This window comes from Sphaerodactylus townsendi, linkage group LG07, assembly GCF_021028975.2.
Source record: "Sphaerodactylus townsendi isolate TG3544 linkage group LG07, MPM_Stown_v2.3, whole genome shotgun sequence".
NCBI lineage: Eukaryota > Metazoa > Chordata > Lepidosauria > Squamata > Sphaerodactylidae > Sphaerodactylus > Sphaerodactylus townsendi.
In genome coordinates this window covers 36,464,310-36,484,539 of record NC_059431.1, presented here as the reverse complement: position 1 = coordinate 36,484,539, position 20,230 = coordinate 36,464,310, and the positions used below count along the sequence as shown (strand labels likewise).

The window sequence follows — 20,230 nt, the reverse complement described above, 5'->3', positions numbered from 1 at the left end:
AGGCCTTACTAGCTCCAAAAACTGCTGCCAAGACTAATATAGTCAAGAGGGAGCTGGGGCAGACAGTCCATATGTAGCGGGGAAAGGTCCTTGGTAATGCATGCTACTAGCAATACAACTAGATATATATATTGGTTTTGCTTGTTACAGAGCAGATAGATCTGAAGGGCAGAGGAGTGGACTATCAATAAGAGCTTCTTTTCCTTCTGATTTTTTTTCCCTACTGCATTGGGGTATGACAGACCTGAGCCACTTCAGTTGGATCATTAAATATGGTGGTGAGTATATCAAATATCTGTCAGCTTCAATACTGGGGCTGAGTAAGAAGGGCTTGCTGTGCTGAATTTGTTACAGATGTCTTAGAGAGAAGTGGAGAAGTGTACGTGAGCAATTAGAGCTAGGAACAAAGCTGTCACCCAATGAAGGTAGAGAGAAGGTGGGTGTTGAGTTCACTGCATATATCTTCATTTCTCTGCCAGTCTCTCTGATGCCACATACAAGGTCACACTGTTGTACTCTGCATTAATTAATCCAGAGTAGCTAACACTTCTACTCTGCTAGGTCTGTGTTTGTAATAACTAATGAAGATTAAAATTTCAGTGTTACCCTTGACCGTGTGTTGATTATAATAATGTACCTGTTAAGTAAAAAGTACCCCTGGAACTGCAGTATCTGTGTTGATGAACAGCTCTGACCTGGATGGTCAAGGGTAGCCCAGTCTCGTCAGATCCCAGAAACTAAGCAGTGTTGGCCCTGGTTAGTATTCGCATCAGAAAACACCAGGGAACTCCAGGGTCGCAATTGCAAACCACTTCTGTTCATCTTGCCTTGAAATCCCTACACGGTTGCCATAAATTGGTTGCCACTTGACGGCATTTCCACCACCACAATGGTGATGAACGTTCAAAATGCAGAACATTGTCATAGGGCAAAACCTACAGCCCCATGTTTTAATTAATAATGAAAAATTACACTAATGAATTTTAACAGTGACCACGTTCCCTGATCCATGTAATGCTTTTTGAACATTCAGCAGACATAGGCAAGATGGACAAACTGTTCCATTGTGATTTCCCCCACTAAAACAAAACCCAGGGGCGTACCTAGGCAAACTGGCGCCCGGGGACAAAACCTGAGTTTGGCGCCCCCCCCCCCCCGGCCTATGGGCAGCCACCCTCCCCCACCATGACCAAACAATGATTTTTTGTACCAGCTCACAAATCACCTCCCACTCCCATCAAAACATACATGGCTCTCTACCCACCAACTCTTTTCCTAATTTCCTAATCACAACAACCCTATGAGGTAGGTTGTTAGCTTGAGAAACAACTCCAAGCCAGTGCAAGTGGGTATTAAGCTTGTAAATCTCTCACAAATCACCCCCAGCAAAACATTTACCAAACAAATGTCAGCATCATCTCTCACAAAACACCTCCAGTGGAATCCACTTTCAATGGTGTTTAAACTAGGGAGCTCAGATTCTTCTTTTAAATCCACCTTAAAGGGAGAATCTGGGGTCCCCGGTTAAAACAAAATTGAAAGTGATGCTGTTTGGGGGTGGATTCTCCTCCACCCTGAAACAGCATCGCTTTTGAGGGTTGGAGATTCAGATGAAACAAATAGCAGATTAGGCTGGAATCTGGGCTTCGGGGGAGGGCGGTTTATAAATACAATAAATCAAATCAAATCACATTCAGACAAAAATTGTCCGATTATGTCCTGCCCCAAAATGAACAAATGCGAATGCAAGGTATTTGGGTTGGAGGGGGGTGGGGTATTTTTGGTGGGGGTATTTTTGGTGTTTTTCGGCCTACAGGGAGTGCATTTTTAAAACTAGCAGTACCATGATTTCAGGGCATCATCCAGTGACTGGGCCTCTTGGATGATACCAATCTCGAAGTTTGATGCGATAGTTTGGTTCAGGGCAGGAAAGTTATGGACACTCTCAAAATGGAATGCCCCCATCCCCACTGTTTTCAATGGGAGCTAACCTGAGATGGAGAGGCTACTTCCATTTGAGGGACCATAACTTTGGTCCCCCTCTCCCGGAACATAACTCTCACCAAACTTGGGGTGGCATCATGTAAGAATAGTTAACAGATGATACCCTGAAAATTTGCGTGTCACTAGCTTTAAAAAAATACATCCCTTCTAGGGCAATCCCTCAAGAAATTTGCCCAAGATTCTTTGTTTTGCAGTGACTTTGCTCCATTGTGTAGCTAATGAGGAATTTCTGAGGCAGGCTGCACATTTTTGAAGATAGTGGCGCGAGCCTTTCAAGGGGGCTCCAAGAGGCCCTTGGAGTAATAGCATCCAATCTTGGTGAGCTTCTTGCTTCCTCTGGGTGGGTGGGCGGGAGTTGAGGAGAAAGTTCTGAGAGAACCTCCAGCCTGGCACAGGCTTCTCTCTCACAAGTGCAGGAGTGGGGAAACAGGCTGAAGTCTTTTTGGGGCCCATAAAATTGAACCCCAGAAGCAAATCTCTCCAAAACAGGATGCTATTACCAGGAGGCCTCCTGGAGCCAATTCACGGAAAGTCTGGTGCTGCCTATCATTCAAAAAATGTGCAGCCTGCCTACACACTCTCTCTCAGAAATTCCCCATTGGCTACAATGGAGCGTAAAGTCACTGCAAAACAAAAGAATCTTGGGCAAATTTCTTGGGGTGCCTGGAAGCCGTGTATTTTTTTAAGCTAGTGACACCAAATTTTCAGGGTATCATCTGTTAACTATTCTTATGATGCCACCCAAGTTTGGTGAAGTTATGTTCAGGGGGACCAAAGTTATGGTCCCTCAAATGGGTAGCCCCCATCTCCTGTTAGCTCCCATTGAAAACAATGGGGATGGGGCACCCCATTTGGGGGTCCATAACTTTGCTGCCCCTGAACCAAACATCACCAAATTTGGGTGGTATCATCAGGACAGTCTCTGAATGGTACCCTGAACTTTTGGTGCTGCTAGCCTTAAAAATGCGCCCCCTGCAGGCCAAAACGTGAAAAGACACTTTAAAATTTTAAAAGCACACAAACGACCCTGAAATGTTGGCGCCCCCCACGTGACCAAATGGGGGCGCCCGGGGACATAGGGTACCCCCTGTCCCTAGGCAGGAACGCCACTGACAAAACCCCAGAATTATACTGGGTTGGATCTTGCATGAAATCTCCAAGTGTTAAAGAAGAATTTTTGTTTTCTGATTTCTCATATCCTGTGGCAGACCACCCAAACAATTCCTTGTGGTATCCCATGTCCAGGAATTTGATTGTGGGAGGGAGGGGGGTCAGGCAAAGCAACTGAGTTTGTGAAGATGTAGGCCTTGTGAAGCAGAAATTGTACAAGCCATTCAATGTTTGTTCTAATTATGACAACTACTAAGTATGTATGTAGGACTGACTCATTTTATTTGATTTTCCCCTACCACATTCTCACTTTACTGACCTTTAGAGTGAGAGCTTTTTACTTAAGAATGTATAGTGGATAGAAAATAGCAAGATAAATGTATAAAATAGTGTAGGCTGAGAAGGTAAAACACAATACAAATCTTCCATAGCTTGAGTTGTAAGTCTGGATACGTTTGTTTGTATAGTTTTTGTCTTATTGGAACAGTTTTAAAGAATCACATTCTAGGTATATTTTCATATATTGGGTTGGATTAATTGGAAAAAAAATCCCTGAGGATCCTCAAGTAGGCTGCTGTTTGTACTGACATTCTTCTACGTGGATTGGGAGAGCCTTACAAGCAAAATGCGCAATGGGACTGGAGCTGGAGTGATAGAAGAGAAATCAAATAAAATGACCTCTCTCTCCCTCTGAGCTTGGAGGACATCTTCCTCGGTAATTTCCACCATTGACCTGGGAGGCAAGAACACATTATTTTTGTTTCCTGCTGTTGGTGGGAGGATCCATGGGCAGAGCAAGCTCTGCCAGCCCCCCACCCCCAATCCCTAGCATGCCTCCTTGCCTTTTGGGGTCCTTTTATTTTATTTTTATATTTTTACACAGCAGTAATAAAACATTTTGAAAGCATTTTGAAAATATCGAAAAACTGTATTTCTGCTGTGTGGCATGGACCATTGCTGTGTTCAGATTTGTGAGTTGGGGTATGTTATATAATGTGATGACGACTTTGAAATGACTTAGGGCAAAAAAAATTGTTGTTTGGTCATGGTGGGGGAGAGCGGTCACCTACACGTGTGCGTGTACGCGCAAAACTCAGATTTTGCCCCTGGCTCCATTTTTCCTAGCTACACCTCTGCTTCTGTGTATGTTGTATTTGGGGCTGCGCTTTCTCTTTCAGGAAAACAAAAAGGAAGGCGAGGAATGTCTTGGGCGAGGGATGCTTAGGCTTACATACTCAAACACTTAGGCTGTTTACGCACAGATGGAATACAGTGACCCAGGGATGCTAAAAACAGTGTCCCTGGGGAGGGGTTCGCACGGCTGCCGCCGCTACATCGCAGCAGCGGCAGCCTCGCAATCCCCGAGCAGTGCGAAGCTGCTGTTTCTGAACCTCGCTCCCTGGGCGAGGTTTTTCAAAAACAGCTGCTTCCAACCGCTGCCATGCGAATGGCAGCGGCTGTAAGGTGCCATTCCCCCCCTTTCCCGAATGCCTTACCTTCCCTCCGACCTTCCGGCGTGTTGCCCATGCCTGGGGACACAATGTCAGAATCCCAAAAACTGAAACAAGCTCATGTAAAAGAACAGTAGATTATTGAGTATTGAGATCTTATCTCATCAATGGCAGAACTAAGGTTTGCCCACGCAAAACCCAGTAGTTAAAGCAAACTGCACCCCCCCCCCCAATCATGGGAATGCGCGTCCAAAAGGAACTGTGAAAGAGATAACGGTGAAGACAGCCAGGCACTGACCTTAGGCAGCACCTGGTACAGTATAACATCACACAGAAGACAGTTGAAAGTCAGTTAGAAATGCGACTCCAGAGCTGTTGCACAGGGCAGGGGGGCATGTCCCCTGGCCTGGGCGACGCACCGGAAGGTCAGAGGGAAGGGAAGGCGTTCGGGCGATGGCGCAGCGCTGCGCCGTCTTCCCCGCCCCTACCGGGACTGTTCATGCAAACGGTCCCGGGGGGTGGGGTGTGTGCATCGGCGTCATATATGCAGATGCGCCCCCTAGCGTGGCCATGCGGAAATGGCCTTACATTCTTTCTTAGACATACCTAAATAGATATTGTAGTTCTTTTTAAATCCAGTAGATTTAAAAAATATATATCAATTGTTTTAGACACTTGGGTGGTTCTTTTATTGTATTTTAGATTCTATTTTGTTTAAAATCTGTAGAGCATGTCTGCTAATTAAATATCTGCTTTTTCCATTTTAACATTTCAGTTTTTGTACAGCTGTTGATGAAATTAATCAACTCAATTGTTACCATTTCTGTGTGTTTTTTCCTAATACACAGCACAACTTATATATGCATAGACAGGGAGAAAAGAGTGTGAATAAAATAAAAATTAATTTGTCTTGCTGGAGAGAGTCCTGACTAATAGCATTTCCATTTTGCTCCAGTTTACTTTGTCAGGTATTTTAAAATTGCAATTATGATTCTTCTCCTTGACTGAACTGTGGAAATTTCATAAAGGTGATGTTAACTGCCAGCATGGCAGGCCTGCAGTTTGGAAAGACTACTGCAATAAAAGACAATGGTGTATTGAATTCATCATCTGAAAACAACAGACATTGCTGGACAGGATTCTTGCTGTCTTCAGTTAGCATATTACATAACATAGACTAAAACTGGGCAGGGGTGCACAGTTTCTTGTAGCAACCCCCCCCCCCCCACACACACACCTGTGGTGAATTGGGGGTAGCGATCAACTCATAATAGGGGAAGGTGATTCCCCTTTGCAATGGATGTTTGCTCTCAAGGACAGCTAACTTCCCTAGCCCACCCTTGATTCCTTCAGTACAGATGGCTGCCACCAGCAGGACCCTATTTTTACTTCCCAGATGGGACCTGTACATTTCTGGATAAAAAGAGGGGAGTGACTGCCTTATGGCTGAGAACACCCCTCTCCCCAAGTAAGTGAGAAAAACTCCACTCTCCTTTTTATATCTGCATGGCCAAGATTGTGGATAGTTTGAGAAAGTTAAAGGACTACTCTCATCACAAAGTTAACATTTTTTAAAAAGATAACCAAAATAGGGAGGTTTTATTTGGACAGACATTCAATTTAGAAACTTTGTAATGTATTTCCCCCTCAGGCAGAACCTAGAATAACCAAAACATAAGAGAAACACCCAATACAGCATGTTCTTCACTAACTCTGCTATCCTAAAACCCCTAAGGGCAACTCCCTCAGCCAAAGCAACAGTCGGTAACAGCCAACTATCTGTGCTAACTGATGCCAACCTCCCATGATTGGTGGAGAACTGTCAATGGAAGTGGGTGGTGTAAATCCATCCAGCACCAAACACCCAAAATTTCTTCTATAGCAGTACTCACCAGGAGTCCTTATAAATATACCATGCACATTTCATAAGTGATGTAGCTAACTGTAAAATTACAGCTGTTTGGTTGTTGTGGGCTTTCCAGGCTGTGTGGCCGTGGTCTGGTAGATCTTGTTTCTAACGTTTCGCCTGTATCTGTGGCTGTATCTGTGTACAGGAGAAACATTAGGAACAAGATCTACCAGACCATGGCCACACAAACCCAGAAAGCCCACAACAATCAGTTGAGTCCAGCCGGGAAAGCCTTCGACAATACATTACAGCTGTTTAATTATAGATTCGTTCGCAAAGTTTTGTTCCTCAGTCATCAGTCAGTGAAATATCAGCAATGTAATCCTGTTATACCATTCTAAGTCTGTTGACTTTAGTGTATTCGGAAGGATGTAACTGTTTGCAGTACAATCCTAAAAAGAGTTACTCCAGTCTAAACCTATTCATTTCAGTCGACTTAGACTGGAATAACTCTTTATAGGATTGCACTGTTAGGACTGTAGCTACAAAAATCCTATTTTTATGCCATAAAAATAAAAATGTTGCAAACTGTGTTTGTTGAAGAAGAGAAAAACTTATGCATTACTTGGATCTATGTTTATCATGTTGTTTGCCGCCTTTGTTGGTTCTTTTGTTCTTCATCCCTCCAAGCAAAAGGAACCATCCTTCCATGCATAGATCCGTTCTCTGATGCCCTTACTTTGCTTCTTTTTAATCTTTATTTCACCATAAGTGGTTTCTTTAAGTGAATTTTGTTGTTGTTGTACTATTCCTTCTTTCCAGTACTGGGACAGTTTTTTGCCAAAAGACAATCATCTACATACGCCAATTATTTTTTTTCCTAATAATATCATTGAACTCAGTTTTTGACAGGGAAACTGTGAAATGCATCACAGGCACTAACAAGCCCATAATAATGATATTTTGGTTTCATTGTTGAAAAGAACTTGTAAGTTTGGACATGTTTCTTCACTGGGAAAAAAATCTTTAAAGAGCATTGCTATGTTTGTAGGCAAAAAAGAGCAGCTGTTTTTCCTTCATTGATTCCTTAAAATATATTATAAACTGAGCTTTTTGGAAGGTTTTAAACATGAAAACAACATTCTAAAAACATATTAAGGTTATTATATTAGTTTAAGAAAGTATATTAATGTTTCTGAAAAGTTAAATACAAATACAAAAGAAACACCTCAGGGTGCATTGATGCTGGTAGTTTGTGTTGGAGCTCTCAGAATTTTTCCTTTCAAATAGGTGGTGTGCAAAACCCCAATGTAGATAAAGCCAAAGGCATGGAGGGAGGGATTTGAGCTTTCCTCACATGGATTTCCTGACCAGAACAACCCTGCAGTATTTTTATTTTGTGGTAGACATGTCAGGAAAATTGTAAGGGGGAAGGCTTAAACTTCTCCTTCCCATGTGCACTCTTTGATAAAACCATGTTTAAAGTTGTATGTAAGTTGTTTGATAAAAGGTAGTTAATTATTAAACATCTCAAGAACAATGGCAAAATCTGTGCATGGATTAGATATCAGTATTGCAGAAAGAATAAGCAATATGTGATGGGGACTGTGATGGAGAGGAGGATGACCTGCACCTGAAGTTATAAGCAGCCACTCAGGTGAGCCCGTAGGAGTGCTGCTCCTGCATCCAATCACATTTGAGAAGGGAGATGGAAGCGCAGGAGTTAGTTGAGATCTGCCTCAGGGAGACAGCGGTGACACCTCTAGCCTGGCTCAGAAAAAATTGCCGAGTGAAGGGTGACTGGTAGTGTGGCACAGTTGCTTAGCTCTATTTATGGGAGACAAGAGAGTACCCAATTGTTAGGCCTGACTACAAGCAGACCTTTTGCCATTAGGTGGACTCTTGGGAAAGACAGGCTTCAATATGCCTGCTTGTGAAGAGAAAAATTAATTGAGTTACTTCCAAAGAACTCTTAGTGTCGGTTTTGGCTTGCATATTGCCACAACATTGCAGTGACACATATGCAAGGGTGACTTATTTATATAGCATTTTATTTTAGCAGTTCAAAGCCCTTAACATCCATTGTGTAAGTAATTAATTGCAACAACTTGTAAAAAAGTCTGATAGTATGGTGCTCATGTTTAACACTTAATAAACAGGGGTGTGAGGCTGAGACTGAATGACATGGAGAAGATTAGAAATGAAAATTTCCAGAAATTCTGAAGCTATGGAAACTATAGCCTCCCTTGCATTTTTTGAGAAATATGATAAAAGGGAAGGCTTAAAAGCATTCCAGTAACTCCAGAATTAATAAAATTGTTTGATATTTCCTAGGAGATTTTTAAGTGCCTAGTACTGTCTTTCCTTCCCCTTTCCAAGGCTTTTCCAACTGTAGCTGGCATCTGCTGAACAGCCAACAACTGGTTTTCACTAGAAAACATTACTGTGTGTTTGTATTTTCACCCTTTTGCCATCTTAGCTGAATTGCGATGTGTGATAAAAGCATTTAGGACTATATTTTGAGTCCTTGGAATGAAGATGGCTTTCTATCTTATTAAACTGCCTTCACTCTATATTAGCAGTGGAGTATCATTAATCTCTTCTAGATTAAATACTTGATTTAGCAAACACCTGAGCCACCCATTGAGGTTAATGTGGATCGGAATGATTGTGTGGCTGGAAGATTTGAAGTGAAGGCCAAATTTACACGATTTCATTTTGAGTTTGTTTGCTATCTAATTTTAAGAAGAATAACATAGTTATTGTAATAAATAGGAGAGCAAAGATGGCTGAAGAACAGCAAATAGTATCAAATAAGACACTAGTGGTTAAGAGCAGTGGACTCTAATTTGGAGCACCAGGTTTGATTCCCCACTCCTCCACATGAGTGGCAGACTCTTATCTGGTGAACAATATTTAATCTCCTACGTACAAAGCCTTGGGCTAGTCACAGTTCTATTTGAACTCTCTCGGCCCCACCTGCTTCACAAGGTGTCAGTTTAGGAGAGAAGAAGGGCAGGAGTTTGAAACCTGCTTTGAGACTCCTTACAGGATAGAAAAGTGGGGTATAAATCCAAACTCCTTTTCTTCTGGAAGCATTTCAGTTACATTTTTATAATCCATTATCTGGACATCCACTTCTGTGTGATTGGCACAAAAAGATATGTACCCACCGGAAGAACTGTTTTGAAATGGACTCTGCTTTTAAATTGCTGTTCATGTTTTTGTATATTGAAAATAGAAGCTGGCAGGAATTCACGGAAGATTTCTTCTTCTCCTCTGGCAAGCACTTTGGCTCCCTTTCTTCTGTCCTCTGAAACCATTCGCTCTGCAGGAGCTTTTCTGCAGTGCAGTAACTCTCATGTCATGCATTTTGGTTAGAATTGTGTAGAATCATCTGTAGGGGATTGGGTGGGCAGTCTTGTAATTTAGGCAGAGTTAATGTGGAACCTATGAAAACTTCAGTTCTGTAAAGAATGAACAAAGCTGAAATATTTTTTTCCTCTTTTTCAGATATTGCATTGAAACTTAGCGTATGTTGGTATGTGCTGCTGTTGATGTTAAAAAGCTGTCCTGCTTGCTGTCTGTTCAGTGACACACTGATTAATACAAAATGGACGGAGCTTACAAGATGGAAGATAGGACTTCATTAGTAAAAGGGGCCCAGGACATTGCCAAGGAAGTAAAGAAGCAAACAGCGAAGAAAGTGAATAAAACTGTAGACAAAGCTCAAGAAGGGTATACACAAAGATCTTACAATAGATTCCAAGGCGAAGAAGATGCTGAATACTATACTGAAGGAGGAAATTATGCTGGAGAAGCAAATGAGGATGAAGGATCAAGTGATGCAACAGAAGGACATGATGAAGATGATGAGGTTTATGAAGGAGAATATCAGGGAATCCCCAGTACAGCACAGAACAAGGATGGGGTAGCAGCATTAGGACCTACTAAGAGAGATGATTACAAGGACCGTAATGAGCTGGAGACAGAAAGGAAAGCTGATGAAGAAGAGCTAGCACAGCAGTATGAGCTAATCATTCAAGAGTGTGGTCATGGGCGCTTTCAGTGGGCCCTCTTCTTTGTCCTAGGAATGGCTCTAATGGCTGATGGGGTGGAGGTTTTTGTAGTTGGATTTGTATTGCCCAGTGCTGAGACAGACATTTGTATCCCCAATTCTGGATCAGGATGGCTTGGTGAGCATCATTTCTTTCTTGATTGTATAAATATTTGTATAATTGTATACATATTTATGCTATGTAAATAAAACCTTTCTTCCCTTTTAGATAGGTCCAAAACTGTATTGATGTGCTAATGTTATTTTTTCTGTCTTTTAGTGTATAAACCAGAAGCTTTGATTATTCTCTACTTTGTTATGGCCAATTGACAAAAAAGGACGCCCCTTAATCAAAGTGATTGGCCTGCCCTTTAGGAGAATAACAGTGTTCTGGAGGAGAGTGATTGTGACTCTAGAGAGGCACAATAAATTTCATGAAACTTTTAAAAGCCAGAATAAATAGTTATTTTATTGGTTAACTTCCTGGAATTGTACCCAAGATGTATATCAGTAAAGTTGTAAAATGTATCTTGCTATTAGGGAGGAATGTGTGAACGCCTGCCATTTTGTTCTAAAGGACTAACAGGTCTTTGAAGCTGGAGTTGGTTAGGGAGAGTGGAACTGTGTTGCTGTTTCCCCAGACTTTAAAACTATTTGCAGCTTTAAAAGGCCACATGCAACTAAGATAGTCCTGATGTGTCAGTTGTGAGACTCTTTCCTGGCTATTTTGCTGTGAGCATTTCAGTTTTACAGGTAAAGTTGCTATTGCATTATTCCTGCAGCCCATAGATCCTACGCAGAATTTTCATATCTGCAAGGGCAGGAACTATTGTTGCCTACTTCCCTCTCCTGTGGCAGCCCAAAATGCTGCTCATTTGTCAGGCTCAAGGCAGGATTTGAGCAGGAGCCAACTGTACATCAGAGATATTGTTTCAGCAAAGGCTGTGGATGAACTGACACCTTAAATACTAAAGTAAAGCAGCAGCAAAAGGCTATTGCTTTCACATCCTGCATGTGAGCTCCCAAAGGCCACTGCGAATAGCAGAGTGCCACTGTGAATAGCAGAGTGCTGGACTAGATGGACTCTGGTCTGATCCAGCAAGCTTGCTCTTATGTTCTTAAGGAGATGGAAATACAGACTTCTCCTCTCCAAGAGCAGGCTATTGATATTGAAACGTTCCATGCCTTGTTAATGTAACTTAGTTGGTTCAAGACATTGAGAGGCTTCAGTGGTTGGTTGGGGAAACACCTCTGGTGTGGCTGTGGCAGATTCAGGGTCTGAGTCTGAGCCCAGGGCTGTTTCTCAGTGTAAACTGGCAGATTCAGACTCTTGGGGCTATTCTGTACATCAAAGGAGGCTGGAGGTGTTTCAAATACCTCCTTTTGCACTAGTGTTAGGTACCCAGCTTCCTCCTCTTCTGAGTCTTTGGCCTCTTCACTTGATGTGAAGGTGACTATATGCTGGTCTATGACATCCCAAGGAAAGGAGGACCTCTAATAGTGGCTTGGCGGGAAATCAGAGGTCTCCCACAAAAGGGATAATTGGTGAAAATCATGTTCGTCTTGCACTTGTGGAAATTCTAGGTGGGGTCCAAGCTGCTGGCATTTATGGTTATGATGTAATGCAGAGGATGGAGACGTTTATTAGCTGGTCTCAATATCAGTTTACTTGTTCTGATTCCATGTAAAAAACAATTCTTCCTCCTCTGTATGCAGCTGAATGTCTTTGGGAGGTATATGTGGATATATATTAGAACGTGCATCTCATTGAAACCAATCCAGTGTGGATGGACAATGTCCACATTTAGATGTATTTGCTTATGTGTATATCATTGTATATTTGATTTATACTTGTGGCTGCTAATCCAACAAGTGTAGAAGTGTTTTTAAGCATGTAGATTTGCTCTGCTAGATGATAGAAGCTGTACCAAAGAGGATTATTTATGTCAGTGGAATATGCACAAAACCATTTTAGTTATATTACTTGAGACCAGTAAGATTATAGACCTGCTGTTCATGGAGGAAAAGATACAGAGCTATTAAGATTTTTCTGCAGTCTTTTTTTTGTAATTTACCCATTTTTGAGACATGATATTTATTAATTTAAAACCTGGTTTAGATGTGAAACCTGAAAAAATTAGAAGTTTTGTTTTGTGGTGGAAAAATTGGGGTTCTTTGTAGAGTACTGAAAATTGTTAAGAACTATTTTCTTTTTAAAAAGAATAAAATGTTTAAGACCAGGTTCTACCACAATATCAATCATGACAAATTTTATGTAAGACCGGCCACAATATTAGATAGTTTCTATTGTCATGTGCCCGGAGACACCCTCACTATTTTCCTTATTTAAGCCTCGTACCCTTAGTCAGAATGGGTTTAGTTGCTTTTTGTACTGTTTTCTGTGGGAGGGAATCTTATTTTGACCCTGTCCCTTTAAAAAGCTGTCTGTCTGTTTGTTTATTAAATTTCTATCCTGCCCTCTCCCCAAAAGGGGTCCAGGTAGCTACAACATTTAAAACCAATAATAAAACATCATACAATTAAAACAGATAAATACTTTATAAATACTCAGCTCTGATGGCGACTTATTAAAACCCGCATATCCCCACCCCCAGGAGGCCAAAAAAGATGTTATTCTGGCTAGCTCTCAGGGAAAGCCTAGTGGAATAGCTCTGTTTTGCAGGCCCTGTGGAAACTACTCAGATCCTGCAGGGCCTTAATCTCAGATGGGAGCATATTCCACCAGGTAGGGGCTAGGAGCGAGGCCAGCCAGATGATTTTCAGGCCAGGAATTTCCAGGAGGTTCCCCTCTAAAGAACAGAGGGGTCTACCAGGGCAATGTGGAGAGAGGCGGTCCCTAAGGTATGTAGCTTCAAGTCCACTCACAGCCTTAAAGGTCAGAACCAGTACATTGAAGATAACCTGGTACTTGACAGGCAACCAATGAAGATGGAACAGGACAGGTGTTATATGGTCCCTACTCGAGGCTCCGGCCATGAGTCTCGTGGCCGCATGCTGTATGAACTTCAATTTCCAGATTAGGTTCAAGGGCAGACCAGCATGGAGTGAGTTATAATAATCTATTCTGGAGGTGACCGTTGCATGGATCACTGTGGCCAGATCAGAATGGAAGAGATAAGGAGGCAACTGTTGTGCCTGGCAGAGGTGATAAAACACAGTCTGGGCCATTCTGGCAACTTAGGCCTCCAGGGAAACCCTAGAGTCCAAGATCACCCCCAGACTGGTCACTGTTAAGGCCAGGTATAAGGCCTCACCGTCCAGCACAGGCAGACCAAAGTTGGCCAGCATCTCCCCATGACCTACCCACAGGACCTCTGTCTTTGCTGGGTTCAGTTTCAACCTGCTAGTTCTCAACCAGCCACCCACAGCCTCCAAACACTGCTGGAGAGCCTCAGGGGCTGAGTCTGGCTGTCCCGCCATTGTAAGAACAAGCTGGGTGTCATCAGCATATTGATGGCACGGCAGCTCAAAACTCCTGACCAGCTTGGTCAGAGGGTGCATATAGATGTTGAAAAGCATCGGGGAAAGGGTCACCCCCTGTGGCACCCCACAATCAATGGGGTATCACCTGGAGCTCTCATGCCCCAACATCACCCACTGTCCCCGATCTCGGAGGAACGAGTTCATCCAGTGCAAGGCTTGAGAGTATATATTGAGTGGTATATATTCCGATCTCGGTGAGGTGGTGGACCAAAAGGTCATGATCTACAGTGTTGTACACTGCAGTGAGATCTAACAACACCAGCAGCGCTGAACCTCCTCTGTCTAGTTGGCACTTGAGTTCGTCCACAATGGAGACCAAGACCTTCTCGGTCCCATGACCAGGGCGGAACTGGACTGGAAGGGATCCAGCACCTTGGCATCCTCCAGGAACTCCTGTAACTGACCTGCCACCGCTGTCTCAATTACCTTACCTAGGAACGATCGATTTGATACTGGGTGGTAATTGGCCAGATCCTGGGGATTTATGTTTGGTCTTTTCAGAAGGGGGCAGACCACTGCCTCTTTCAGCTGACCTGGGAAGGCTCCTTGCTCAAGAGAGCCATTGATGATATCCAACAGGTGGCTCTGTAACTCAACCATCTGTTCCTCAATGAGCGAGGCTTTTGCAAAACACCAGGGGTCCATTTGGAACGGTCCTGAGTGGCTTATACAAGGATGGCCTGCAAATCAGATGCAACATCTACACAGTGGAAATTAAAGTTGCTTATCTACTTCTTTAAAGGACTGCATTTTATATGTTTATTTATGGTATTTATTGAACTGCTTTTTTCCCAAATGGGGACAAAATGTGGTTTACAGTGTTTTTCTCCCTGCTCCATTTTGTCCACGCAACAACCATTTTAGGTTGGTTATTCTGCTAGTGACTGGCTCAAAATCATCATGTAAGCTTCCATGGCAGAGTAGGGATTTGAACCTTGGACTTCTAGGTTGTAGTCTGACATGCCAAGCAATGCACTACTTATTACACTTGAAATGTGCATATTACCAAAACATTCTCCTTATAGTGCTACTTAAGCTGTAGGTTTCTGTGTTCATGTTGTATGTAATAGCATGCTGTGAACATCAAAGCAAGACTGAGATAGTATAACATGAAAATGCTATCTTCAAAAAAAATCCCCTTGTTTACTTTGGAGTACTCTCTGTTACATCTGGAGAGAGGCTCACTTTTTATTAAACTTAAGGAGGCCTGTTAAACAATCCTATCCCTCTCTTACAGTGGAAGCTGAGATAATCATAGAGTGCTAACTACCATTTTAGCACATTTTACTTACTCACAATGTATGCAGTGTTTGAAAATCTGAGAGTCTCTGGTGGGAAACATTGCTCATATGGGTACATTATTTTGAAAGCAACATTTTCTCGAAACAAAAAGAAAACCAAAAGGCCATTGCACAAGGAGGAGATATGTTTAAAACCCTCAAAGGATGCAAGAACATGTCAGTATATTCATATGGATGGCTTTAAGCGTGTATAATATAAATCAACAGTGTGCATTAAGGTTGAAAATATAACAGCTCAGTGGGGCTTCATCCTGAAAGAGCACTCCAAAGTAGGCATTATGTTATTGATGCTAAGGATTACGACCTTCGTTCCAGTGAGTGTTTTTACATTTCTTAGAGGAACACAATTTGCTAGCCAAGAAAATCCCATACTTTCTTTTGCTGGCTGAGTGTCTTATGGAAATAAATGCAGTTAACAAGTCTGGCTTTTATTGGCCAATTTCTGTTGGCAACGGAAAATATAAAATGCTCTTTTCACTATTAGGCAGAATAGAAACGTGTCTTCTTCCTGGCAGTACAAAGAAGTCAGAACTTCACATGGAAGGAATGATCCATTGATAGCTTTTTAACTTGGTGTTCATATAATATCAGTGTTGCAAACTGAGTGGTATATATATAGGTCATGGGAACTGAAACATTAATTTGTTTTCATTAATGCACATGGCAAATCAGTTTTATAAGAAGCTCTTTTGAGAATGAAAATGGCTGTCAGAAAAGAGTTAAGACACCCCTTGTTGCTGCAGATGTGTACTCTAGAAACATTCACAAAACTGGTCTCAGAAACCCCATTTGAAAAAATGATCTCTCCTCTACAGCCTGAAACTTATTTATTTATTTATATTATTTATAGTCTGCCTGCCTCACTTGAACTCAAAGAAGATTACATAAAGTGAGTCAATACAATCGACAGGATGGGACATTCAGTAAATAATGCAGTAGGATTAGGGTTGTAGAATCTACCAGAAATCTGAAAACAGAATTGAAGCAAAATATCAGCATTAACATAACACATTAAATGGTGCAAAAATTACATAGTAGGATCATACTTAAAGTAAGCTACACATAGTAGTATAGATCAAAGTCCAATGATTTGATAAATCATTTTGTACAGTGCAACCCGATTGCTTGTGTAGAAAAGCCTTTGTTAATAACTCAGTTTTGCATAGTTTGAGAAAAACCAGGAGAGTAGGAGCTTTCCTGCCTCAGGCAGGGCATTCCATAAGGTGGGGGCCACAACAGACAAGGTCTGATTTAAAAAAAAATCAAGGGTTCTCCACATCTAATGGCTTAGTAGCAACTGTTGATATAAGATGCATAATCCTATGGCCAATAACTAGCTATATATATATATATTTGTTTGTAAAACAGAAGTAATCCAGGAGCATTGTATCAGAAATGCTTTGTGCTGTTGAATCATATATGCCATTCATAATTGCTCTGAGCCTGGAGTATTGCCATAAAAGTGCATTTCAAATTGCAGTCATGCCAATTTACTACCATGACAGGGTCAGTGTACAGCTATGTGAATGCATTTGGCATCAAAGGTCTGAGAGAGAAAATACCAGCAGCCCTTCAATTGCAGAGAAAAGTGAAACTAGGCATTAGAGGTATTATCCTTAACAAAGTGTACTTTATCTCAGTCTTGCCAGTCAGGATTTTCTCCCTAATGCCAGAGGGAACTGTTGGATAAGAGAAGATATCTTCAAAATAATATGTTCAGTGCTAGTGCGGGAACAATCCATTAGTAGCTTCAGATCATTACCTGGGATTAACTGAGTTTTGATAACTGTGTTCTGTGTTGTTTTATCTTTATACAGTAAACAAATATATAAAGATAGTGTTTTAGACAGTGTTGGCTTTTACTGTCAAAATTAAGCCCTTCGGGGAAGCTCTTCGGGGAAGGGCGGTATAGAAATTCAATAAAATAAAAATAATAAATAAATAATAAAATACTGGCTGTGATTACTAGATATACATTATTTTTGCAAGTTCTACAGTTCTTAATTTATAATAGCAGAAAAAACACTTTTTCTCTGCAGAAATAACAGTCGTAATCTTTAACCATTCTATATTTTATGATATTCATGAAAGATGCCCGTAGGACTGTGGTGTGGTACTGGTGTTTGACTTTTTAACTCTTATCTGAATGGCATCTGCTCAGGGTAGGAGACAGTCTCTGTCTGCCTGATATGTCAATTAAATTTCCTTATAATAACTGTATGTGGTTTGTGTTTATCATATTTCTCAAACATCTGGCATTTTCCCCCTTTATTTGCTGAAGAACACATTATTTTGAGAAAAACACCTTTTAGGTGCAAACATTTTACTTTGCCCTCTCTGAATAATTGATAGTTTACCTTTTTATTTACTTAATTTGTACCTCCCCATCTCCCCACTGGGGTTCCAAATGGGCTTACATCATCCTCTCCTCCATTTTATCCTTACAACAACCCTGTGAGGCAAATTAGACTGAGAGTGTGACTGGCTATCTAGGAATGTGCAGAGTGTCCTGTCCTTGTCAATGCTCCTACTTACTACAGCTTTTGTCCAGCTTTGGCTAGTGCCGTGGTGGCGAACCTATGGCACTCCAGATGTTCATGGACTACAATGCTGGCAGGGGCTGATGGGAATTGTAGCCATGAACATCTAGAGTGCCATAGGTTCGCAACAGTTGCCTCCGTTCCTGGCTCAGCCAGATTTAACCATAGTGATCCATGCCTTAGTTATATTTAGAATGGATAGCTGCAATGTGCTCTTCTTGGGGCTACCTTTGAAGAGTGTTCAGCAGCTTCAGCTAGTGCATAATGCTATGGCTAGACTGCTGGTTGAGCCAGCTATCTGGAGCATATTGTGGGGTAAATTCTATACATAAATTAGCAGAGTAGGACAGAAGAGACAGATTCTCAGTTGCTATTTATATATAAATGAGTTTACTAACTATAAGGGAGAAAAATGGAGAAAAATATCAAATCCTTTCTTTCCTGTTAAATATATACATTACAACACTTTTGGTTACATCTTGTCTATGCTACATCATGCTACCAGTGAGCAAACCAAGAAAGAGTTAACTTTATAATCTCTTACAAGCATGTAAGCAATGTCGGACTGACTGACCAATAGCTAATCAATAGAGCATGTCATAAGACAATGACCTCAGTAACTGGTTTATATACACACTGTTAATCCTTTCCTGACTGAGTTGTGACAGACACTTGCAAAATACCAACACGTTTGTCCCCAATACTATAGAATTTACATTGTCCCTGATGTCTGTCCCTCAGCCCGTGTTGGTTTTGTGCTTTAAACCCCTACTTGTCTTGGGACAGGGGTATCTGAATGACTGTCTTCTCTCATACATTCCTGCCTGGGGATTAAGATCAAGGGGAGATGCTCTCCCAACTGTCCCACCAATTTAAGGTGCGTATTTGGCGTGGGACATGAGAGAAATCCTTTTTTGTGGCAACTGGCAACCCCACAATTATGAAATAATCTCTCCAGAAAGATGAACTCTGGCACTCTCATTGTCGATCTTCAGAAGGCTGTTGAAGACAGTTTTATTTAGTACTTCAATTTGATTGATTAGCTTTTGTTATTATCAGTCCCACATAGAGTTTTTAAACTCTTGATGAATTTTATAACTGTTGTTTTATTGTGATTTTTATAATATTCTCTTTATATTGTAAGCTGCCTTGAGTTCTGCAAGGGCGAAAGGTGGCTAATAAATTTAAAATAAAGTAAATAAAATGTCACTGACTTATGAAATTACAGGGTAGTTTCTAATGCACATTTTTGAACAAGTCAATGGCAGTTGGTGAAGTCCAGGTACCCCTGGATGAAACTTATTATCTAGATCCATTTCAGAGGTTTCAGAGCTGATTTTGGGCCACTATGTTGGTTGCTCAGACAGACCATTGTTGGGAGAAAAAAAGGAGAAGTATTGTCTGTTGATTTTCCAGAACCTCTCTGTGGCATTTGATACCATTGGACATAATTGAAGTTCTGAACTGGTGTCTGAGGTGGAAAAATGAAGTGGATGAGATGAAACACTGAGGTTCAATCCAGAAAAGACAGATATAGTAATGGTGGTGGAGCTAGAAAATGTTCTGTTGGAGATATGGCTGTTTTAGATGAGATTGCACTGACCTGAAAGGTCTTGCATCTTGGGAGTTCTCCTGGATCCAGTTTTGCTTTTCAAAATGATGTACTCACTGAGTTCAAGTCAGGAGTGTTTTTTATTAGCTTCAGCTAATTCAGAAACTGCACCTGTTGCTGGTTTGCTACATACATAATGGCAACTTATTTTGTTTGGGACTGCCCTTTTAGACTTTGCAGAAAGAGCAACTGGTTCCCAATGCTGCCTATTTTTTTGGTAGAAGGAGAGGCATATTAGATTGATATTCCTGCATCTTCATTGACTTGTAAATAAAAAATGAGATTTCATTAAATAGCTGCTCCTTCATCAACAACATATTTCTTTATGTCTTGCACCCAGAGGCGTATCTAAAGAAAATGGCGCCCAGGGCAAAACCTGAGTTTTCTGCCCCATGGGCAGCTGCAGGTTACTTTAATATGCCCCCCAAACATATGGCCCTTTAAAAGCCAACACATTTAAAAAAATGTCTGCATGAGATTTCTATGGCCTACCTTGCAGCAAAAACAAACAGGATGAGTGTCACAAACTTTGAAAACTAACTGGATGTTTCATTCCAGCTGTATCAGTTTCCATGGGCTGCAACCTGCTTTATCTGATGCAATAAAGTGGACTCTAATCCAGTGAAGCTTTATGCTAGATTTTCTTTTTAAATCATTTGTAAGGTGTCTGTCTATTTTTGCAGCAGTTGCATGAGGCAAAGCTGTGCATTAAACCGAGGGGCTGCCATGGCCTGGTACTTGCTCTGCTCCCCAAGACCCGTCCAGGAAGGGTGGGGGGATGGACGGAAGGAGAAGCCATCCT

At 41.5% G+C, this 20,230-nt stretch overlaps 1 protein-coding gene across 4 annotated transcripts in view; it reads left to right on the top strand.

Moving 5' to 3' along the window:
- SV2C (synaptic vesicle glycoprotein 2C) overlaps positions 1–20,230 on the top strand; it is a 103,041-nt gene that overhangs the window by 20,136 nt on the left and 62,675 nt on the right. For 3 of the 4 annotated variants that reach the window (XM_048503988.1, XM_048503989.1, XM_048503986.1), the window contains exon 2: positions 9,928–10,610. In XM_048503988.1, the coding sequence (XP_048359945.1) occupies positions 10,028–10,610 (583 nt within the window). In that variant the 5' untranslated portion in view covers positions 9,928–10,027. Of the gene's footprint in view, positions 1–162; positions 279–9,927; positions 10,611–20,230 lie in introns of those variants that run through there. The other variant, XM_048503987.1, reaches the window with a different exon arrangement.